The sequence below is a fragment of the Grus americana genome, chromosome 2 (assembly GCF_028858705.1).
Source record: "Grus americana isolate bGruAme1 chromosome 2, bGruAme1.mat, whole genome shotgun sequence".
NCBI classification, from domain to species: domain Eukaryota; kingdom Metazoa; phylum Chordata; class Aves; order Gruiformes; family Gruidae; genus Grus; species Grus americana.
The window spans coordinates 125,971,746-125,996,094 of NC_072853.1; the positions used below are offsets into that span (position 1 = coordinate 125,971,746).

The 24,349-nt window shown below is 36.9% G+C and overlaps 2 protein-coding genes across 20 annotated transcripts in view; both read left to right on the forward strand.

Moving 5' to 3' along the window:
• SLC4A7 (solute carrier family 4 member 7) overlaps positions 1-12,178 on the forward strand; it is a 101,295-nt gene extending 89,117 nt beyond the window's left edge. For 6 of the 10 annotated variants that reach the window (XM_054814697.1, XM_054814698.1, XM_054814703.1 and 3 more), the window contains 6 exons: positions 1,376-1,444; positions 1,869-2,042; positions 2,386-2,517; positions 3,229-3,326; positions 5,700-5,807; positions 7,717-12,178. In XM_054814697.1, coding sequence (XP_054670672.1) covers positions 1,376-1,444; positions 1,869-2,042; positions 2,386-2,517; positions 3,229-3,326; positions 5,700-5,807; positions 7,717-7,798 — 663 coding nt within the window. In that variant the 3' untranslated portion in view covers positions 7,799-12,178. Of the gene's footprint in view, positions 1-1,375; positions 1,445-1,868; positions 2,043-2,385; positions 2,518-3,228; positions 3,327-3,554; positions 3,607-5,699; positions 5,808-7,716 lie in introns of those variants that run through there. The other 4 variants (XM_054814699.1, XM_054814704.1, XM_054814700.1 and 1 more) reach the window with 3 other exon arrangements.
• Positions 12,179-12,427: 249 nt separating this feature from the next.
• NEK10 (NIMA related kinase 10) overlaps positions 12,428-24,349 on the forward strand; it is a 107,322-nt gene continuing 95,400 nt past the window's right edge. For 8 of the 10 annotated variants that reach the window (XR_008576055.1, XM_054818118.1, XM_054818124.1 and 5 more), the window contains exons 1-8: positions 12,429-12,480; positions 17,032-17,215; positions 17,754-17,865; positions 18,192-18,252; positions 19,246-19,376; positions 19,885-19,983; positions 22,805-22,889; positions 23,670-23,711. Coding sequence is in view for 9 of the 10 variants with exons in the window: in XM_054818118.1 (XP_054674093.1) it covers positions 17,792-17,865; positions 18,192-18,252; positions 19,246-19,376; positions 19,885-19,983; positions 22,805-22,889; positions 23,670-23,711 (492 nt within the window). In the remaining variant the exon portion in view is untranslated. Of the gene's footprint in view, positions 12,481-15,644; positions 15,739-17,031; positions 17,216-17,753; positions 17,866-18,191; positions 18,253-19,245; positions 19,377-19,884; positions 19,984-22,804; positions 22,890-23,669; positions 23,712-24,349 lie in introns of those variants that run through there. The other 2 variants (XM_054818120.1, XM_054818119.1) reach the window with 2 other exon arrangements.

Here is a 24,349-nt window from a genome sequence, read left to right on the forward strand (position 1 = left end):
TCTGTTAAAGACAGATCACAAGTGATTTCATAAACAGGTAGCTTCTAATGTCCGTTTAAGTTAGATAAGGGCTAGAAATAAACCTGTGAACACACATATTATAGATTCTTAATAGTTGACCATGTGTATATGTTAAAGAATATAAAATCTAGAAACAATAAGGCAGTAGCATTTATTAAAAGTGAGTGTTCAGATTTGACAATCTCTGGTTGAAAAGCTACCAAGAGCTCAGCTGTATAATGCAAATGATTGGAATCAAAAGCAGAAATATTGAAATAGAATTATTGTCACTCAAAAGCAAAGGTAAAGGTGCTGATTGCTGAAGCTAGGTATTTACCCATGTTTTAACATCTGATTCTTAGAAACTAATACTTTTTTTTTAATGGAACCAAGAGTAATAGGAATGGAATTATTACTATTTGCTTTTTATGAAATCTTTTTTCTTTTTCAATGTGAATGGCTGTTATTGTTCAAAAAAGGAAGGAGAACAAAGCCATGTGTCTGTAGATTGTTGTGCTTTTGTTCCTTGTATGAATTGATACTGATTTACATGCGGTAGAAGTTAACAGAAATGGAGTACTAGCGGGTCAAATTATAGAGTTCCAGTGAAGACACTAATATATATATACACACACACACAGAGATACATACATACATATGCAGTAACAAATCCCTAAGGCATAGTTTTATTCCACGCTATTTAAGTTTCAGTAAAGGCTTTCATTCAGGCTTGATAGCGGCAGTCTTTATTAAGATTTCGAATTGTGTCTTGGCTGTCCTTTACTCAGAAGTTTCATGAATTCAGGAGCAAAGAAAGCTTTGCTTGCTTTCTGCAGGCTGCAGAGGTTTCATGCAAGTGCCACTGAAATCAGTGGACAACTTCATTATCTTAGTAAACTTTAAATTGATCTTCTTATTGGAGCAAAATTCAGCCCTGAATAATTAGCAGATTTTCATAGCTCAGTAGGGTATGGTGGTCTGTTTTTTTTATCTGCTCCAGGAGTGCAAGATTAGTGATCAAAATTAAAACTTCATATGGCAATTTCATGAAGTTGATAGTCTTAATACAGTTCTTATCAGATAACAATATAAAGCAGCGTACTTAGTGTTAATAGAAATCTTGGTTGTAACCTAGAAAATTGAATGAATGAGTAGCCAAGGCTGAACTGGTGATAGCCTTGTTGGCTCTAGATTTTTCTTGCTGCTCCATTGATGCATATATATTCTCTATAAATAGTCTTAGCTTTTACAGGTTTTACTTAAGTAAAATATAAAGCAGAAAATAACTTGATCCATGTCTTTGACTAGTATGGACTGGTATGTTATACCATGTTGATTCCACAAATAACTATGTGGGTGTTTTTTCCTTTCCCAGTTTATTCCAATGCCAGTTTTGTATGGTGTCTTCCTTTACATGGGAGTATCTTCATTAAAAGGCATTCAGGTAAAGTCTGACTTTAATGAGCAATTTGTTTTTGTTTAACACTAAATGAAAAGGAAACAGTAACACATTATGTGAGCAACAATGAAGTTAGCACATATTGTCTTCAGTAGTATGTAGGATAATTTCCTGAGTGTCGTGTTCAGATATTTGTTCTTACCATGTTGTGCCTTCACTTCTTGGTTCTTTTGCATTTATTCTTTCAGTAGTATGGCTGACCAATAACTTATCTGAAACATTCTGAAATTTTGTAGTAGTAATGAGAGGGGGGGAAACCCCCAACAAAACAAAACAACCCCCACCCCCATCCCCTTGAATGTTCAGTGTGCTTCATTAGTATTTTATTTGATAGTAACTTATGTTTCTGGAGCGCTTCCACAGGGGAAGAAAATAATTAACTGAAGGACGATTTTATTTTTCAATGCAGTTTTTCGACCGTATAAAACTGTTTGGAATGCCTGCCAAACATCAGCCTGACCTGATTTATCTACGTTATGTGCCACTCTGGAAGGTCCATATCTTTACAGTTGTTCAGCTCACTTGTCTAGTTCTGTTGTGGGTGATTAAAGCCTCTGCAGCTGCTGTTGTTTTCCCTATGATGGTAAGTTATCTGTTTTACAAGTTAATAATTTTCCAAGAGTACATGCATCATCTGGGATCTCAGAACATATTTGCTGCCTTAAGAAAGGAGTGGGAAAGAAACAAAAGAACCTGTAGAACAAGTTGTTAATTTTTTAAACACAAGGACTTTTCGTTTCCTGAAAATAAGCAATTCAGTTGTGAATAGCTATTGAAAGTGGAAATTATTTAACTTTGTGGTAAGATAAAACTAGTACTACAAAAAAGGACTTCAGTTAAATGTTCTAAATGTACTGAAAGTGTGTGTGCATTTTTGTTCATTTAAATAGTTTAGTATAAATAATTCCATTTATGGTTCCCTTAAGGTTCTAGCATTAGTGTTCATTCGCAAGCTCATGGATTTATGTTTCACCAAAAGAGAGCTTAGCTGGCTTGATGATCTTATGCCAGAAAGTAAAAAGAAGAAAGAAGATGACAAAAAGAAAAAAGAGAAAGCAGTAAGTGTGAAAACAACCAAACAAAGCATGTTGTAAATTGCTAAAAAATACTCAATGGGACTTAAAAGAGTTTTAAGTGACCTGAGCATATGACCTTATATACCAAATAAACATTTTGAAATTCTTTACTAATGAGATTTAATGCTAGAGGAACTATTACTGGCAATAAAGTTAAGGAAAAGTCACTGTTTCAATGATGCTATTACAAACTATGACTCTTATTTGTGATTAAAATCAGCAAGCAAAGTGGAAAGAAGCATTCGTTAGCATAAAATGTTTTCTTTGTCTTTTATAAGGTTAGAAGGGGGGTGTGGATGGGAGAGAAAAGCAGGGGAGTAGGGATCTTTACTCTGCTTAAATTAGTCACAAAACTGTTCATCATACCAGAGACATTTTGCTTGTTTGTGTGTGCAGAGCTGTAGTGAAAACCAACTGCTAGTTACCAATTATATATAGTAATATAACTTGTATGACTTGTCCATAAAAGCCTTACCTAACTGTACACCACCTAGCTGAATACCTTAAAAACCTTGTACTCCCCCATGCTCCCTGTCTGGATAAAACATTTCTAAGAAAAAGTTCTTAAACTATATTTCCTGTACCTACAGGGAAATGCCCCTTACCCCTTTGGAAATTAACTGTCAGCATGAGATACTACTTGATTTCTGCTGCATGAGTAATTTTGTAAATTTTTTTACTTGGAATTTACAGGAAGCAGAGAGAATGCTTCAGACAGGGGACAACGAAAGTGTACACCTTGCATATGGAGAAGCAAATTTGGATTTTCCTGTAAAAACTCTAAAATACAGGTATAATAAATTTTGGCCTTTGAAGAGTTTTTGTATCACATGCTGTAATTTGCTTTATAACGAGTTGGTTGTGTATGAGTTGAATTCATTTTTTTTCCTCAAGCTTGTAACTCGGCCATGATTAGGAAGTATGAAGGTATATCTCACGGTGCTATAGTAGTGTTTTTATGTTGCGTTGTTCTTCAAAACTGCATCTTAATTATAAATTTACATGACCATCTTGAACAGATCAGATGACTCAATTTCGACCAGCTGTACTCAAGGCAAAGAAGCTTCCTTGGTCAGTTCTCATGGAATACTTGTGTGTTACTGTGCATGAAATACTGAGTATTAAGCAACTAATAGCATCAGTTGAGCCATGTGTTTACCAGCCACTTGGATTTTTTCGGAAAAAGTCTAAGTGTGCAGTTCTTTGGTTTATTTAAGTGAGGGCTAAAGTCTATAATTTCTGTGATATAAAAAACTTCTTACAGGCAGTCATCTTTACTTTAAAAGGTCATTTTCTGAAAGTAAATGTGAGGACAGGGTTACTGGTTCTCTTCAGAAAAGGAAGTGCTGGAATTTCTCTGATGGAAGGTTCCTTCAGCACAAGGCGTTTTGTCTCAGTATGTATCTCTCTTACTGGGGATGTATTTAGCTTAGTTGTTGGGTATTCTACAACTGTTCAACACACCCAGAAGATAGAATCATAGAATTGTTTAAGATTGAGTCCAACTGTTAACACTGCCAAGTCCACCACTAAACCATGTCCCTAAGTGCCACATCTACAGGTCTTTTCAATACATCCAGGGATGGTGACTCAACCACTTCCCTGGGCAGCTTGTTCCAATGCCTGACAACACTCTCGGTGAAGAAATTTTTTCCTAACGTTCAGTCTAAACCTCCCCTGGCGCAACTCGAGGCCATTTCCTCTTGTCCTATCACTTGTTACTTGGGAGAAGAGAGCAACACCCACCTGGCTACAACCTCCTTTCAGGCAGTTGTAGAGAGCCATAAGGTCTCCCCTCAGCCTCCTCTTCTCCAGGTTAAACCACCCTAGTTCCCTCAGCTGCTCCTCATAAGACTTGTGCTCTAGACCCTTCACCAACTCTGTTGCCCTTCTCTGGACATGCTCCAGCACCTCAGTGTCCTTCTTGTAGTGAGGGGCCCAAAACTGAACACAGTACTTGAAGTGCAGCCTCACCAGTGCCGAGTACGGAGGGACGATCAGTTCCCTAGTCCTGCTGGCCACACTATTTCTGATACAAGCCAGGATGCTGTTGGCCTTCTTGGCCACCTGGGCACACTGTTGGCTCATATTCAGCTGGCTGTTGACCAACACCCCCAGGTCCTTTTCTGCCAGCAGCTTTCCAGCCACTCTTCCCCAAGCCTGTAGCATTGCATGGAGTGGTTGTGACCCAAGTGCAGGACCTGGAATTTTTGGATTAGACAGATATTCCTGCTGACTGCTATTGTCTAAGAGCAGGCTTAATCAGACTTAACAACTCAAATGAAAAAGCTAAATGCTAAAGCTTTTTTAAAAACCATCTGAGTTGCTAATTGCTCTCACAGTGGAACTGATTTCATCAACTGCGTGCATGTGCGTTTACTATGTATTTCACTGTCTTGCATCTTGTGGGGATTCCTGAGGAGAAATGGCTTTGTAAATTTCTATGCAATTTGAAGAACTCCTGCAGATACCAGGGGTAGATTCTGAAGCTTAAGTATGGAACAGAACAGAAAACGTGACAACACCTAAATCGGCTGTACATATAAATGTGTGGAGGGCAAAGAGGGAAATAGGTTTTGAAAGCTTACCATCTGTGAGGGTGAACTTAACTTCTGCAGGACTTGGGGGGTGGGAAGGTGACCAAAAAACCTTGAAGAATGTCTAGTAAGGCTCTGCAGGAAAAAAATTTACTTGAATTTTCTCTAGATATTGAGACTTCTAGATTTTTATTAGTATTCTCAACTGAGTTACTAGTTTGAAAATTGTATTAACATCTGCTCTTTTCCCCTTGATTATTTCCTAGAAACAAAATAATTCTGATTTATGAAAGCCTTAGCAGAATAGTGTGATTAACTTCATTATTTCTGAGCACACAAAACAGTTTTCTGAAGTTACAGGTAATTTAGAAATGAGGTATCTCTCAAATATTCTCAATGTCTCAGTAGTATCCATGTGAAAAACTGTTTTAAGATGCTGTGTGATTAAGGCAGTACTAGAGAGCTAAATTTTCAAATTTTTATTGAAATACATTTGTAAGAGATGAACCCAACTTGTGGCTGCGTAAATGTTGAAATAGGCACAACTGATGTAAATTATGAGTGACAATAAGTATAATGCTATTGCAAGGTATTGAATACTAACCAGGAAGTATGTTTGTTCTTTAGCATTGATCCCTCAATTGTAAACATATCAGACGAAATGGCCAAAACTGCACAGTGGAAGGCTCTTGCCATGAGTACTGAGAATGCCAAAGTAACCAGAGCTAACCTGAGGTAGCTATAATTACTCACTCATTTTCTAACTATGGACTTGTGTTGAGCAGCTAATAGCTGTACTTGTATTTCTTGAAAAGTGAGCATATGTGCTTTGTAAATCTGCATTGACTTTTGAGGAACTTAAATTTGAACTTAATTTTTTGCTCTTTACTCTGAAGTTAAACAATTTCTATAAGGAATTCCAATTATTTTATGAAATGTATTATTACAATTTTAAAGTTACTCTTTGTTTGCTTAATACAATTGTATGCTACTCTGATGGGTTTAGCGTTTCTAAAAGCTTTACTAGAGTGTGTATGAGCATGGGAATTGTTTGATCCTGAACGTTACAGATGCCAGTGGGAATAAACGGTAAGCCCAGCACTTCCGTTGTTGCTTTATGCTACCCTAGGATCTGCCCCTGGTTTTGCGTGTTGGTTGTTTTTTTTCCTCAGCTCAATTTTAATCTCTAAAAATTAAACCTGGCTCAAATACTATCTTCACTGGATATGAAATACACTTGAATGAAGTTCTGGACAGGTTAGGAGTCCTTGGTGCTACAAACATTTCCTGTAAGCTGACATGTATCTTTCGTGATGGTCAGGAGCCTCTTTCTCAACGAGCTCTCCATCAGACAAAAAAGTCTATATGCAATAAATCGTTCTGCTATTCGATCCTAGTTTCTTCCCCATCTGGCTGAATCTGTCAAGGGGAACAACCCAAATCCTGAATATTCATGTAGAATATCTCTAAGTGCCTGAAAGGCTTGTAATTTGTATGGACTGTTTTTTGTGGACTGTTCCATCACAGTGCAACTATTGCTTAGTAGTTTTTATGTAGGAAAGAGGGAAGAATTGGCCTGGTTGATTCGGAAAACTAAGCTTATGCGATCCTGCTGTCTGTACATGCATCCTCTTTTGGTTGATTCAGCCAAATCTGTCAAAGGAAGATATGTTTCAGAGGTACAAAATTGTCAAGTTTTGTGTAAAATTACATCTCGGTGGAAGAGGTGGTGGTGAGGGAGTGTTCATACGTAATCGTCCAAACTATCGGGTACTCTTTAGCTTGCATCATGGAAACAGCAGTAGTGACTGACCGCTTAGCACTTGTATACCATCTGTTTACTTAGCGTGTGCATTGCTCCAAACTAGGCATGGCAATACGCTTCGTTTTGCCCAGACAGTAGGTCAACCAAGGGTGAAGAAGGAGACAAGGAGAGAACTTGGAGGTATTTTAATAGGAAAAGCTGAAGAGACTCATTAATGCAGGCACCATTCTCAGTAAATCTTCAGCCTGTATTGTTTAAACATTTTTAAATATTTCAATTAATGTTTTAAATATTTTTTTAAATTTAAGTACCACATGAGGTAGACTGTCAGTAAGATAGATAACAGAGTATGTGTGTCAGTATCCCCTTGTATTTTGTTTATTTTCTGTCATGCTAAGTTCTGAGAAACCTGTTACAGAATTAGTGGATGCTTCTGGCTCATTACTGATAGTCATTGACTAGTCTTCAAGGCTTGAAGAGATGCAGACCTGTATTTCTCTTTCCAGAAGAACTAAAATTTTTAGATTTGGTTTTCAGGCAGCTAGAAGTTGGTACAGCTCCATCTTGCTGTGGGTGGTTGATTGTTGGGGTTTTTTTCTGAAAAGATGTTTTGCAAAACAATTTCAAATCAATAGAATCAATAAAAGCAGTGGGACTGGAAATGGTATTTCTAGATGAGATCTTGGTGATTTCTTTCTTTAAGCTTGTACTGTTCCTGTGAATAGTAGTTAACTATTACTAGAATCTAATAGAAATGCATCATCATAAAAGTATCCTTACATAAATACTTTAAATGTCATTGTTAAGTATAAAATGTTTGAAAGTTAACCTTTACTAAAACGAACGAAACTTTACATTTTCCTCTTTGCTTTCAAACAGCCCTGAAAAACCAGAAAGTGTGAAAATAAATGTGGAAGATTCATCTGTTGTGAAATACGTGGATGCTGAGACATCTTTATAGAACCAAGGGGAATTGCGTCTATTTGTGTGTGTACATATATCACTGTAGGATATTATACCATTGAAGTGTGATTTCCAATTTAAGGAGCAACCTGTATTTAATTCTGCCATTGTTTAGGGCACTGTAGATATGCTTGCATAATGAGAAGATTTTCCTACAAATAAGATGAGTGGTAATCACACTTCAGCTATTTATTTTATTGGAAATTTTATTTTCATTTTTAAATAGGAAGATTGTAATGAATCCATATTATTTTCAATAATCAATATGTGCAGAAAAGTTAAATCAGCGTTTTCTGATGATTACTGGTCCACATCGCTTAAAATTTTGCAATACCTCTGTTTATAATGTGTGCTACAGAAGTTTGTTTTCCATGCAGGCAATTACTGCTTGTTTTTGCAGGGTATACTTTTTTTTGTGATTTCATAGAACAAATATTAATGTGCTGTCGACAAGAACTACTGTGTTTTATGTCTCCACTACGTGCTAGTGTTTTCTGGATTCTGTCTCTCCTATTTTACAGAAGTGGCCTAGAGCCCTAGGTCAGGTGATTAGTTAATCGTTAAAATATCCATAAATACCCTGTTCTGCTTCTTTTTTTTTTTTAAATTCACTCTTGATTTTTCATTATTGTCCAGTAGCAGTACGAGTCCAGTCATTGTAGTTACAATCCAAAGTCAGTATTTGCCATTCTGGACACTCCATGTTTACACAATATAAATTTGATTTACAGACAGCAATTTGGTTGATAGGAAGTTATACATACTTACCACACTAGTACTTTCAAATTCTTTTGTTCCTGTTTTTACTTACATTTTTCTGTCAACTTTCGGAGTCTGATTTGCTCAGCTCTAAGACTGAAACTTTAGAGTATTTCATGTCCTCATCAAATATTTCTTGCTTAATTTTTAAATTTACTGTGTATTTGATTACATTAGCTGTAGTTTAATTCTGTAATAGGTTTATGATCAGTATTATTTTATGGATTGCAAATTGCTTGTGGTATTTGTGTGTACAGTTCTGATCCTCTCCATTGTAAAGGGCATATATGATAGCACACCAACTTATTTTTAAACATTTTATTTATTTTAATTAGTATAAATTTTTATCATGTAATATGAATTGAAAAAGTAAATATTCATTTCTTAAAGTAAATGGGATTTTTTGGGGCTCACTGATGAAGATGCAGTCAGTGCATTTACATTTTCAAGTTCTAGTGTTTAGCATTATAATATTTGAAATAATGAGAATTTTATGTATAAATGAAAGTCTTGATCAGTTACCTGCGCAGTTTTCATTATGAATATTTTTTTTGCCTCATATGCCTTAGTTTTTTTGCTTTAACTCCTGAAATGATCTCTTTACATTCTGAATTGCCACCAGCCCTTTCTGGATGTATTGCAATGGCTTTAATTAGAATCCATGCTCATTTAAAATTAGAAGATGCTGTTTGCTTAATTCTGCTTTTAGCAAAGTTGGGAGTTTTACCATGGACCATGTGGTAAAATTCTCAACAACTGCAGAAGGAGCAGAATTTTGGAGGAGGGTAGAGTTCATCTGAAAATACCACTTGAGGTGGAATTCTGGTGGTCTTCAGCAAAGTGTCATTTGGAGAGAAGACAACTGTGTATTACAAAAATAAAGCAATCAGTGGGAATAAATAGAAACACTTAAAAATAGCATTTAAGTTACATGGACTGTTTTCGTTCCCTTTAAATGTAATTAAATAATCTTGGGGGTTTTTTTCTTTTTTTCATTTGGCTGAATTCTGAGAAGACAGTTTAAAGTAAGTAAGTCATAGTCCACAGCAATATGAATAATGCTATCCAAACTGGCATAACAAAGGCTCAGGTCAGTGGAAAAGCAAAAGAGGTCTGCATTACCAATTTGACTAATACTGTGTAATGACCTGTATAGATGTTCCTTTATTCTTAAGTAATAGTGTAGCTTGTGCCTTAGCTTGAGTATGTGCTCCTTCAGAAAATAGCCATGTTTTCCTTCTAGTCAAACTGAGATAATAGTGAAAGTATAGCAGATGGTTTCCCAAAACTTTCTGCATTATTTAAAAAAATATAAATACATAGGTACACATCGGCATGTCAGTTGTTGACTACTAAGTAGCTATTGCTGAATCAGAGGGAGGCTGTTTTGGGCAGTTGACATGGCGTTATCCACAATACATGACTTTTGTACTAGTCCTCCCAGTAGTATTTTACACTTCATGTTCACAGACCTGCAACAATTTCCAAGGACCCAAAAAATTATTATAAGCCTCTTAGATATTTTTTTTTAAACTCTTTAATGCTGGAAATCAGGGGTCCCTGGTGCTGCACATCTTGTATCTGGCTTCTACTTCAGAAGGGTTAAGTTTTGGTCAATATTACAGGAAGTGGGTATTTTTCTAGTAAAGTTAAAAGGAAACAAAACCAAAGCCCCACAAGTCTAATCACAGTATTTATTTAGTTTTAATTGTGTAGATATTTTAATGGGTGCCAGAAATACCATGACTTGCAAAGCAGTTTACAGTGACCGTTAGCTCCAGTGTTCTTGGTCAGTAGCATGTTATGCTTGCACTTTTTCCATATGAATAGAAGAAGATCTGGTATTAAGTGCATAAAACCCCATTGATAATCTATTAAGTGATTCGCTGCTCACTTTACACCTCTGCTTTAAAATCACGCATAGTATTAAAGTAAAACAGCTAAGGATGTAGCTTACTGTATGTAGATATACGTTTTGCCTTAATGGATGCAAAAGGGCAGTGATAATTACTGTGCACTGATTGTTTTTTTTCACAGGGGTTAAGCCCTGTAAAAATGACACCAATGTATTTCCATTCCAACAGTTAGAGGAAAGTAAACAGCCCTGCACTTTTTTTTAGATGCCTTGGTTTCCCGGAATGGGGCTTAGTGCTACTGTGTATCTGGCTGCAGAGCCATCTCAGGAAGTCCCTCTTTTTTTTTTTCCTTTTTTCTCCCCTCTGTTTTTCTTTTCTTTTTCTAATTTATTTATAAATATGAATGTTTACGTAAAGTGTAGGTCTTAATTTTGACCACTCCATTTAAATTATCATTTAAAATATTTCACTTAAAATGCAGCTGGTGTTTAAATTATATTCTACAAAACTCATTCTTAGTATTTTAATATGTATTACAATGACACACTTTTCATTCTGTTTACATATGCCCAAGTTAATGACACTTTCTTCCTAGGTTAATTTTGCAGCTATAACATAATATCTGATTATTCAGCAAAATGTTCCAAATTGCCAAGTTTGTCATCCTAAAACCTGATAGGGTAGAATTTGGTGCCCTGGTGGGGGGGGGGTTCAACCAAATGTCTTGGCTATTTTGGGGGGTTTTTTTCTACATTTAATGAAAGTTCTCCCATAAGTTAGCCGTTTGCTTCACCTGCATCTCTGTCTTTATATGGTAGCTTCCTAAGTCGTGCCCTTTGCAAAGGCAGGTTCGACAGGCTGTAAAATGTATCTGTCACAACAACTAGGTGTAATGTGGCGGAGCCTGCACCATTTTAAAGGGTCGTCTTGTACATCTGTTCTGTAAATCATAAAATATGTGGTTCGTGATTTTCAGTTCACAAATGTAGTCTGTTTAGATGAGCACCACCATGATTTTAGTGTTCTTGCTTTATATGATTAGTAATGTTTTAATTACTCATCTAGGTCAAATTGATTATCAAGTACAGTACAAATGTGTGAAATACTTTGTTTATACCAACAGTAATTTATTTTACAGCAAATTTTAAGCCTAGAGGCACACAGCTTTGAGTCGGTGTAAAAGTAGTGCTATAAATAAATTGCTTAGTAATTTTAAGTCGATTTTATTTTGTAACTTTTTTAGTGAAAACTTGTAGGACTTCTTAGTTGGCATTGAAGTTAATCTAAAGACACTTTCATATTGAATTTAGTATCTGTTGACGTTTATTTGGAATAATGAGAATAATGAAAATTGAAAATCAGTACTTTTCTAAATGATTTTATTGGCAAGACACATAATTTGTAATATTTTTCTTTCTATTGTTGCTGATACTCCCTGAGCAAAGGTGTCTTCCAAGGTTTGGCATCTTGTAGCTGAACTACACTTTTGATTTTAATACTGATTATTTGAAATGTGATCACATACTGTACGGTTCGAATTTTTTATGACTGCTTTTCTAATTACAACGTTTTCTTATTTTCTAACAAAATCCAAAGCAAATGAAAATGTTATTCCAAATGTAGAATGAATACTCAGTTTATACAGAAAACACAACTCTCAGACTTGTCTTTAATGTGAAAGATCCAGCCTTTGTTGTTTTAACTAGAATAAAATTATCTTTTGTAATGTTTCAGAAAGTTGGTAAAAGCAATAAAAATCTACTGAACTATATTTTATGGCTTTTTCTGGGTTTTTATGCAGCCGGGGGGAGGGGGGCAGTGAGGGTGTGAGGGCCGCTCGCACCGGCGTCCCCGTGCCCATGGCAACGGCCCCCGGCGGCGGCGGTCGCTAGGGTGCCCGGGCGCCGCAGAGTACGGCGGCTTGCGATTGGCTGGCGAGCCCAGCTCTTTTCGAAGAAGATGGGACGGGATTGGTCGCGGGGCGGGGTTCTGTTTCTTGCGGATGGAGCGTTCCCGGAGCCAGAAGCGGAGCAGAGGCTGCGTGGGGGCGAGCGCGCGCTGAGACGTGAGTGGGACAGGGCGGGGGGAGGAGGGGGGCACGCGCGGCGCAAGCCGCCCCAGCAGAAATCGCCCGGCGGGCGCAGCCGCCTCAGGGGCCGCGGGGCGGGAGGCGAGCACCGTCGGCCTCCGCTGCGGGGAGCAGCGGCTGTTAGCCCGCTCCCCCACACCGGCCTCAGAAGGGCTCGCAGCGGGAGCAGATAGCCCCGCCGTCCACGGAGGGGAGCGAACGAAATAGGTTACAAAACTAGGCTGCTGTCTTCTCAGCGTGTCACGGTTTGTCAGAGAGTTACCGGATGATCACCACCTACTCCAGCCATGGTATAACTAAGTCATGGAGAGGTAAAAGTTTCCAACGTGGTGTTGAAAAAGTCGAAAGATAATGTTAGCTTTTAGGAATGTACGTAAACATGCGGCTCGGTATAAAACACTTCAAAAAGATCAAGGGCTGAGCCAGGCTTGCTTAGTCATGAATAAGATGTGAAAACTCTAGGGAATCTCTGTGCTTCTAAATGAAGCCCAGTCTGAGCAGCGTGCCTCCTGCCAGCTTGAGAGAGAGTGCGTCTCAGCCCAGGATCTCGCCTAACAAACTAGGAGTAATGCATCTAAAATAAGGGTTACTCTGCCCCCATCCCTCCCTCAATCCTAATGACATCTTCCCCAGCCCTGCACCTTTACCAGCTCTGAGCCTTCAGAAGACTTCAAACAATCTCTCGTGATTCCTGAAGGCTCTAAGTCGTAGCAGTACAGTTCCCTAAAAAGGTCTGCCTGGTAGCAAGGGCAGAGAGGATGAATTAACAGGGTAGATTTAGGCAGAATCTACAGATAAAAGTTATGACCTGGAAAATAGCCCAGAGATTTGCATTGCATGGGTCCAGGAATCTGAGAATAGGCCTGGCCATTTATGGCTCCACTGGAATGGGGGTGGTGCAGAGGGAAAGCAAACACCACCCCCCCAAATCGCCAAACCAGCAGTGGTTTGAATATTTCTATTTGTTGGAAAAACAGGAACCTGGTATTGTATCCTAGTTAACCTTCATAGAACCTTCATAGAAGTTATTAAACAAAATAACATTTGAGGTAAATATTTGCATATGAAAGTTTTCATGTAATAGCAAACATGCAGATTTCCATATTGAGTAAATAAAATGCGTAAGAAATATTCTTCAAACATTGTCTTTATGGGTTCATCAGTGTAGAATGTCCTAGGCATGGGCTGACTGCTGTGCTCTTTGAGAACAAGAGGGGAAGCGGTCTGGAATTCCCTTTGGTTTCATCTGACTGGAGAAGGAGAACTTTTTGCCACCTTTTATGCTTCCTTTACCATTTCTATTTTGAAAATAATATATTGATAATTGCTGTTTTAAGAAGTGAATTTTCATCTGACCTCACACCCAGCTTATGTTATTAGACACATTCCTATCTAGCAACAGCATCAAAAGTCTTACTAAAGCCAAGATATAATGTATCTACTGCTTCTTTATCCAGTTTAAGCCAGTTAACCTTCTGTGTATAATTAGATAGTGGAACTCAGCCACTGGAGTGGTTAAGAAAGGAGTTCAAGGGTAAATCAAGCAACTAGTTGGCTTGCAAACTATCCTTATCCAGTAGTTATTGCTAATAAAGATTATAAAGAATGTAAGACATCTTTTTGTTTAAGAGAGTTTCTAATTATTACACTGTCATTTGTGGTGGTAGATTTACCCTCCAACATGTCTTTGTGTTTTCATTTATTTGGGTTTTTTTTTTTTCACTTTCTGAAGCTTTATGTGCTTGGGTCATCCGAGACAGATACTAGACTGGGCCACAGATCAAGTCTGGGGTGGTAATTCCTTTGTCTCCCATTTCTCATCATGTGAATTCTTTCATTTCTGACAGGGTTCTTGGAGCATTTCTTGTCCTATCCTGCATGCCAGTGCTATCAGAATGCATCTCTCTTCCTATGTAATTGAATTAACAAAACTAATAAAATGTAATTATTCCCAGTTAAAACGAATTAGATAATATTGCTCTCATTTCATTGTTTTAAATGGAATTGAATAAGACTCTATGCTGTAAAGACATTTTCCTTTTAATATGTTTCTGTTCTTTTAAAGAGCTGTCTGATCTCAATCTTCTGGGACAAAGTGAAATGCGAGTGGTGTTTGGTTTGTTTCTTATACATTACTCATGGGGCTGGCTTAATAGCTGGGGAATAGTTATGAGGATAGTTAATAGCCTGGCTCCATGGAAATTTCTGCTGGCAGGAGTAAAGATGACACACAGGGGTGGGAACTTACTTGGTGATTTCAAGAAAGTTAAATAACTGTGAGAATAGGTAAGGAAATATTTAATGTCTGTTTTCTCTCAGGTTTATGGCTGATTCAAGGGAAACAGGGTTGTTTCCTTTTGTCTACCCGTCACTCGGGGTGTGGTGCTAATACACCTACCTTATTTAATGACTGGCTACTGATGAAAGGGTTTTCTGCTCTTCTCTTTCTATTTACAGCTGTGCATTCCTGCCCCCTGCCTTGTCAGCAGAGATACTCATCAGGCCACTGCAACAGCGAGCTAAATTGGTAGAAAACTAATTGTACAAAGAGAAATATATGGGTTTTTTATCTGTTTAGCTCTAAATTGGCTCAGGTTTGTGTCAAATAAGTTGAAGAAGTGGAGGTGAGTGGCTGAGGCTGGGAAGGAGAGAAGGGGCAGTCATTTTCACCAGCAGCTGCCTGTTAATTGGTTTATCTCTGTAGTAAAGCTGAAGGGCACAACACTTTAAGCTGCATGGATAAATGCTCTTTTCTGCATATTGTCCCTGCCCTTGTACAGCAGAAGTACTTGAGGACAAGCTGTAAGGTAATCAGGGTTAAAGGAGGAGAGATTATATGTTTCCCAATCCAGTGAGCTGTGTACCTATGGCGGTGCTGTGCTGGCAGACCAAAGAGGTTGTGCAGGATCAGTTTGTGGCCAGGGCTTGCCTCTTTTTGTTGAAGTGCTTAGTGACTTGTGCTGGCTTAGTGGCCTCTAGGAAACAGAGAGGTAGCCTCAGGATGAGTCCTCAGAGCTGAGTGAGGGCTGCATCCCTGGGTGAGCCACATCCCTTCGTTCTCAGACAGCAGTGAAGGGAATTTGGCTTGATGTTTGTCAGGTTCAATTTTGTACAGGGACATTTGGATCTATAATGGCAAAGAACCTTTAAAATATTAGTTAGCTGTTACTCTGTCTCATCTTTACTAAGCTACTGCAAACAGCAAATGCATTGGACTGGTAGCCCTAAAGCAAGGTTGGTCTACAGTTGTAAGATTTTGTAAATAATCACAAAGACCTAACAATTTTGGATGAAATCCTAGCCATACTGGGAATCCTGCTGCTTATGGTTTAGAGGTTTGACCCCAGGATTACTTTTTTAAAATGGGATGCTGAAAATTTTAATATTTAACTATATTTGCTCGTAGACAAGTTGTTTTGTGTGTGGTTTTATTTGGCGATTCTTTAATTGGTTGAAATCTGTTCTTTGTACACACATACTTGTACACAAGTTGATAATTTGTGAGTTTCGCAGTATTTCTTAGTGTGCAAATGTGAGGTGATTACATCATGTTGTGCCTCAGTAATATGCCAAATGGATTGGGGTATGGGGGGGAGGATATAAAATACCAATATCACGAAAACAATACGTGAAAGTTCTTACTCGTGAGGATTCTTAACCATGCCTAGCAATGTACTTGGCTTCTCTTTTACTGCTTTTAAAGCAAAGGAAATAAATGAATTAAACTAACTTCATTTGCTTTAATCTGAATTCAGGAATTTTGTTTGCTGATTGGTGGAACAGATCCTGTTTATATTCATTCCCTGATGGTAACTGGTACGATAGAAGTGTTTTAATAACCCTGTTGAGTGGATGTGTGGAGGAGAGAGGGGGACTTTCCTGGGGATCCAGATCAATCATTCTCTGTGGGGGCCTGGTGGTAGGCTTGTCCAAAAGAATAGAAATGGATGACCTGGGCTTACAGGCCACTTACTAGAGTGAGTTAATACAGTGCATGAGTTCATACTGTCAGCAGTTGCATTTTGGGTACTTCTGTGTCTGATGCAAGAATGCATAATTGGGAAAATAACTCTGATTTTCAGTTGGGAAGCAGCAGCTTCTGGTAGTTTGTGATGCTTTTATTTCCTGCCAGGTTTTCTTCTTCTTTGCCTTTAGAGGATGAGGAATAAAAATCAATAGCAGAGCAATTCTACACTGCACAAAGAGAAAAGGAGGCTATCATATTTCTTATGGAAAATCCTATTACAGAGACACCAAAGGGAACATCCAAACAGTCCATGCTTAGTGAATAGTAAAATGGGTAGAAAGGATCAGACTAGTATCATATCCTAATTTTTTTAAAATCAGAGGTGCTCTACCAATATGCTGCAGCTGTATGCAGTTGTCTGGGATAATTCTTCAGCCCCAGCCTGCTCCTGACTGTCCTTTTTTTACTTAGAGCAGGATCTGCATCAATGTAATTGCTTTTGTGGCAGCAAGAGATTCCTCTTGACCGTTCTCTTTCTATGTCTTTCTGTCTCTTTCTAGGGCTTTGTAAGATTTTCAGTAAACAAATGAAATGCTTTTGTGAGAGGTCAGACCTACGGACTGAAGGTTTGTCTGCAGTGGATCTAATATGCAGTGATGGCCCTGATGAGGCCAGGCTATACAGCTGGGCTTATCTATGGAAATAAGTTGTGTCTCCTACTGCAAGAAAAGCTGGGCACTATAGGTACAAGGCTTTCAGAAGACCCAGATTCCAAACTACTGAAAATTTCTGTGGTTCTTTGGTAGACTGCATGATGTATACATCTCATTTATTTGTCAGAGACCTCCTTTTTCTACTCTTCATCTGTCTTGTTTAGTTAGATGATAAAGCCATTATAGTCTCTGTTGTCTGCACAACAGCTTGTATGATACAACCTTGATGTCAGCCTGTAAGCAATGCTGTAACATAAATAGGTAATCCATGGTGAGAAATAATGGTAATAATATGCAAAAAGAGGAAAAACCTCAATAAAAATGAAGTGTAATAGCAAGACAGCCAATATTATCTACCCATGTATTGGGAAAATAAGTTTTCTGTATGTTAGGTAAATTAGTTTCTTGTTAAAATCTGGAATTCCGAAGGATATCCTCATATAATGCCTCTGGTTTATGTTGAGAAAATGGTAGAGCTGTGTTTTTCTTAAAATTTTATCAGTTAGTTCTCTAAGTAAGTATTTGTTGCTCTTGGTGCGATGATATAATTCTATCTATCTATTTTTAAGGAAATGAGTTTTTAGCCATCTGATAACAGTGATACACAATGCCTGATCAGGAAAAAAAGTTGAAGAGCACGGAAAAAGCAACAGGCAAAAAACCTCATGGAATCTCTATGAGGTATAGTATCTGACATCTTTCTTTGAACTTCAGCAGGACCCATGTGGAATTTGCACTAGCTGCCAAAGCAGAATGCCTTAATTTGAAATGCAGTATAAACATGACAACTGTTACTCTGGTCACAAAGTTTATTTACACCTTTGTTGATTTAAGGCATTCTGGAGCAGCTATAAATTGTTCTCTGTACAAAATGGGGACACTAGGCAACACTGGAAAACTTTATTTTCTGTCAGTAGCATTGTTGCTTGTTGACCTTCTTTACTCTTACAAAAGTACTTTCATGTAACTATTAACACATATATTTATGCTATTGTGTTTTATCCTAGGGATTATTCTGATCTTAAAAGACTTCAGTCTCTCTTAAATGTTCAGTCAAGCAACAAACAGGTATTTTTCAATAACTATTCTTTTTCAATAACTATTAAACAGGCTGTAGAACTGGTGATTATGGTTTGTGGCAGATACTTAGGATATTGTATTCCATTGTGATTAAACATGTTAGTGCAATCCTGTGTAGTGGATGTGGTGTTGCTTTTTTTAAATTAATCTTTTTTTTTATTATTGTTGTTGGATATAGTCAAGTAGCCAGATTTTTTTTTTCCATGCCATTCCACAATGTCACGAGAGGGTAGGCTTAGAGATGTATTACTTACAACACGAAGAGTGGTAAAGAATATAAAATAAAATAAAAAATCAGCATTTTAAACATAAACAATTTGTCTCTGGAGAATAACACTTCAGCTAAAAATCTTCAGGGCATAAATATCAACGCATGAAACTTATAGGACACAGTGAAATCTCCTTCACCTCAAGTCACTTAGTGAATCTTGTGTTTGCCATTTGAAGCAAAGAAAACCAACACATGATGATGGGTGTGAGTCCTTGGAATGCCAGAACAATTTTTCCCTTTCTATTCTGTAAAAAGATACGACAAAATGACTTAGGGAATCATCCATGTGAGATAGGAGTTATGCACTCCCTTCCAGGAGAGAGGCATGGAATTGCTTCTGAGGAGGAAGCTGAGACATGTGAATTCTACAGCCTAAAAAGAAGATGAAGGCTGTGCAATTGTAGAAGTGGGACAGGTAAGGAGCATAGATAATGAGTGTGTGTTTCAGATTCTGTTCAGCTTTATTATTATAAATTTTAAAAGACACCGTTCTTCACATTTTATATATCTCCATGTACTTGTTTTCCAGCCTTGCTTTACATCATTTTTCTACCACATCAGTTTTGTTTTGCGTGGGGTTCATGTATGTTTTATAATGGCAGATTATAGGTTCAAGTCAGAACTTGAGAAAGGTACTTCTACTTGATAACATTCTTATAAAACTTGAAATGCAGTGTTTGACTCATGAGTACTATCCCTTTACTCCTTAGCTTCCAGCTATACATTTTCAAAGTGGTCAAACCAGTGTGACAAGAGCTTGGCGAAATGTCAAAAGCAATGAACAAAACCCCCATGGTCAATGGCAAGAATCAACAGAAGCTGTTGAGCTAGAAAACTTTAGGTAAAAAAAAAAAGCTAATATGATGACACTGTGTTGTATCTCTGGATATCTTTATGTATCCTAAGCTTCCTGAAGTGTTGAAGGCATTTATATTTGTACTTATGGCTGTTACTTGTACTTTCATGTTAACCCACTATCCATAATATGAATGATATATTTTTAACTTTCTAAATCTAACTGTGAATGTTCCTGCCTTTGTAAGTTTCAGACACATGCTCCTACTCAACACAGTGTACTGTTCAGAGTTAATATAGTCAATTTAAAGAAAGTAATGGTTTCTTTATTTGGAAAGCTTTTATTATACCATTATAATAGTCCCAAATTATGCATGAGAGCAACTATTCTTCCATGCTGTTAATGTCTGGAAATCTGAAGATGTGTTATTCCATTGTAACTGCTGATATGACATTTCTTAATTTTTTCTTGTTAATGTTAAGTTTTGGCAATCTAAAATTATGTTGTGGCAAGATAATCAGCAATTCAGCATTTTTCTTTTTTTCCTTACTAGTGTGACCTACAAGAATGAGAGAAATTTTAGCAAACATCCCAAACACAGGCTGTTCCAAGAGATCTTTACAGCTTTAGTTAAGAACAGACTTAACTGCAGGTCAGTATATTGAACATATTCATATCCAAGGAGGGTCCATCTTTCTTGCATTAAGTGAAGAACCAAGATGCATGGATAATGTTTCATATTGTTTCAACAATATATATGGCATATATGTTTCAACAATAGACCTCTGTGTGGAAACTACCAGCTTCACATCTCTGCATAATCTCAGTTTTAAACAATCACTTCTGTATCAGCTTTGAAGACCGAATGCTTGGGTTAGTGGGATGGAAGAAGGAAGTCCTGGGTACATGACAAAATTTGGATGACCAAAATCATAACATCTGCTGTGTTTCCTTGATAATTTGTTCATAACTGCTGTCTGTAATCTATGGTTTGCTTTTCTAATTTTGTTTTTATTTTACTGATTGTACTTGTATTTTATGGACTGCTGCCTATATATAGAAAGGTCAGTGGCTTACATAAAATTCAGATGAGTTTATGCTACTATTCATATTTATTTCTATTCATGTGTATAGCAGGATTAGAGAGGGAAAACTCTTTGTTATGCTGCTGTCATCTGAGAGAGGAAGAAGTGCAAGACCTTAAAAAAAAAAAAAAAGAGGGAGATACAAAAAGATATTTTCTGAAAAAAAAAGAAAAAAAAAGAAAAAAATGTGTTTTTCAGGATTTCTATTGCTATACACCACTGCAGTGTGGTGTTGTTTTTTTCCTTTTTAAAGCCCAAGTACATTTTCTGAAAAATCTTAAGTTGTACAGAAGCTTAAAGGAAGAATCTTAGAGCATTTAAAGGTATTAATGTGCAACTGCTAGAATTTACAGAAGTACCTAAAACCCACCAAAAAAATCACATAGTTTGCTTAGACCCTTTTTCAGAACTAACTAGGGAACTAGGGATCTCATCTTTGATTATTTAAATAGCAGTGAGTTTAAGGCAGATCATTTATGTGATTTGTAATCTAGTACCTCTTTTTTTGCAAGTGAACTTTATCATCTAAGTACCCACCAGTGGGATGTCAGTGGCTCAGCTTCATTTGCCAAAAATCTAAGAATAACTTGTGTTGTGTCTTCCTGAGTTCTATTTATACATTGTGCCATACCTAGCTCACATTTTGATCTTTGTTTTCTTCGGTACTTGATGATGATGATGATATAGCAAAACCAGCTTTATATTAAAAATGAAAGCACCAGATAAGATTAATGAAACAAGTATATATTAGTAGGTATATAAACCCCATAAGGTAAGTGCAGTTACAAGGTGATTTAGTTGCCCTTTATAAATATTTTACTATGGCTGTGATGGTGTCCTCTCTTTGGAACTACTGCCATTGCATTGTGTCAGAGCCTTAAAAACAGTCACACTCATCTGCATTACATACTTTTGCTGGCATAATTATCTAGTTTTGGGTGCAAGAAAAAATCACACCCACTTACTGGCATCAGTGTGTCAGCAGAAGTGCTGGTTGGAGGTAGTTCTGTTGATAAGAAAGCTGTGATTAGCTTAGCTTAAGCAGTTTGGATGAGGAGTGTAACTAAGCAGGCAGAAAATATCTTGCTGGCATATGCTGCATATACACTAGGGTATCTAGTAATGTGTATTGTAACTATAGTAGAAGAGGCTCTCAAACGTTAACCAGGGTCAGAGAATTACTGTCCCTGTTTGGAAATGTGACAGATGTGTTGCTCCGTTAAGGAAACTAATTTCTGTCAAGAGTGAAAGCTTTTTGAAAGAATAACTTTTTAGAACCACCGTGGTAATGATCTTGAGGACAGTTTAAAATCTGACCTACAAATTTTTCTTACCAGCATATGGTTGCTGTTTTCTTTCCATGAAAGTTAAGTGGCCAATTATGGAAGCATAATGAAACATAGTATTACTTTGGGCAGAATATTAGCATAGAAGGGCTGAGATTTTTGTTAGTATCTATTTGTAAAACATTTATTTTTATCAAAATATTTTTAGCTATTGGTGTCGTTCCCAACTGCAAATGATAAAAAGGGAAGAGAACTGCCACGTCTCATAGACTTCTTTCATTCCTTGGAAACTTGCCCAGATATTACAGATTCTGTCCTTTCAGTTAAAACAACAACAACAAAAAAAACCCAACCTCACTGCAAAGATGTCCAATTTTAGGTCTTTTTTAAATAGGAAAATGGGGATATATACCTTCAACAGACAATGGAAGCAGTGATTCCATTACTGGTATTTTGTGCAGGATTACTGCCCCTGGATGCTTTGTGTAAATCTGAGTTGTGTTTTCTGCCAAGTCTTGTGCTGGGGAATCGTATGGAGAAATATAAAAGAGGAAGTTCTATTTGGAAGTATAATCCTATATCAAAAACATTTAAACTAAATAACAAATTATTCTAATGGTATCAGAGTTCTTAAATCCCAGGATAGACTATGACCATTCAAAAATTATTTCAAATCTAGCGATTTTACTTCTGTAGCACCCATGTGGTTTTTTAAATATTTTTATGTAAGTGTATTTTGTGCACTGAAGTTTGATATGTGGTTTCTCAGTGATTTGCCCTTTAGGCCTTGATCCAAACACTAAAGTAAGTTTGTATCAAAGTATGATCAGTTTGTGCTTAGAGATAAGCATGTACTTTCCTGCATCAGTTCAGTGATAAAAAGTAATGGCTGGCAGTGTTCATATCATGAAATCAATTTATTTAAAGCTGTTACAATGTTTAAGTATAAATGGTATTAAAAGTTCTATAGTATAGGATGTTGTAGAGCTGTTGTAGGTCACTAATCTTCTAGTCGATTGTTTCTTAAATCCAAGTGTTTTATCTAAATGTTTTAACACTTTTTTATTATACTTCATTTATGTTTTGAATATTTCTTTTACAGGGACTGGGTTAATCAAGCTCCATCCATTCATTTTCTTAGAGTATTAATCTGCCTGAGATTACTAATAAGGGATCCATGCTATCAGGTCAGTATGTCAAAATACTGTTTCTTCTTGGATGAGAGAATGCATGTAAGTATCATACATAGGAGCTGTGTTAGTACACGTGTATAAAAACGTGCATTCTTATGAATGCGTACTTATTATATGTACGTACCTATATTTCTATATGTGAAGATGTGATTTGCAAACAGATTCCAAGAGTGAATTTGCATTGTTACTGCATAACTTGCTCTATTTCTGATATTTCTTATGTAGCATCTGTTGTTGCTAACCCTAACAAAGAACCTGTAATTCTCCATAACAGACGGCTTGGTCATTGCCCTGAGCCCTAGGCTCTGTACTTGACTTTACCATATAGATATGTAAAATTCCCATAATATAATAAGTGAAGAAAACTGAAAGCTGCCTATTCCTCATAGCAGCCCAATGCTCTGAACTACAAAAACCTAGCTTTTAATTTTATTCTGGCTATTATAGTTGTTATTCATAGGACTAAGCCTCAGACATCTGTTAAAATATTTGGTTTTTTGTATTTCTTTTCTATGTGTTCCAAAGCTTATGCTGTTTTTCCAGTTTTAGAACCTTTAAAATTTCACTTCTGTGTTTTTCTTTATCTACTTTATTTATTACTTTATAAGTAATTCTGAACTCTGAAGGTGCTAAGCATCTCCAGAATCCATTGACTTCGACCACTGGAGTTAAGGTTTCTCAACATTCATAACAAACAGAGCGTTTATTTCCTAGTGTTCTCTTATTCTAGTGTTTTCTGTATTTTGACTCTTCTTTTATTTTATTTTATTTTAGGAAATGTTCCACAGCTTGGGTGGGATTGAAAATCTGTCTCAGGTAGGATTCCTCAGAGTACCTTTGTCCATTATGTTGCATGTCAGTTTATTATGATTAGAATGAAATACACTGTAAAGAGCAGTGTATATATATTCTTGGTTTATGGAAAGAAACAAATCTGTTCCTCTCTTTGCACATCAGCAGTCGGTGTGGTGTTTTTTCATTAGTGCATAAAGCTACTTTCCTTATAATCTAGCAGCATTTAACCCAGGACTTTTAGTTAGAAGGCTTAACATACACCTCCTGAAGTGGGAGAAGGATTAGAAAAGTCACCACGATTGGTTCAGTCAAAAGAAACTGTAGACTTTCAAGGGAAGATGAGTTAAGTCACCTTGAACTGTAGCAAATGACTTTTCAAAGGTAAAAGCATAGTGACAGAATGTTGAACGGATTTAAATTTGGGGACTATAGTACTTCTGCATTAAAAAACATTATTGATAACTGACTGCTTTATTGTTATTGCTCTGTGTTAATACTACTTTACTCCTGGGCTTTTAATACTTGTTCGTCAGTGCCAATTTAGCAGTGAGATATGACATATCTTGAATATCTTTGAAATTGTTGGGAGTTTTCTTTTGAGGAAAAAAAAGAGAATTTTTATAACAAAAGTATCTTTCTAGAATGCAGTCATCACTCAT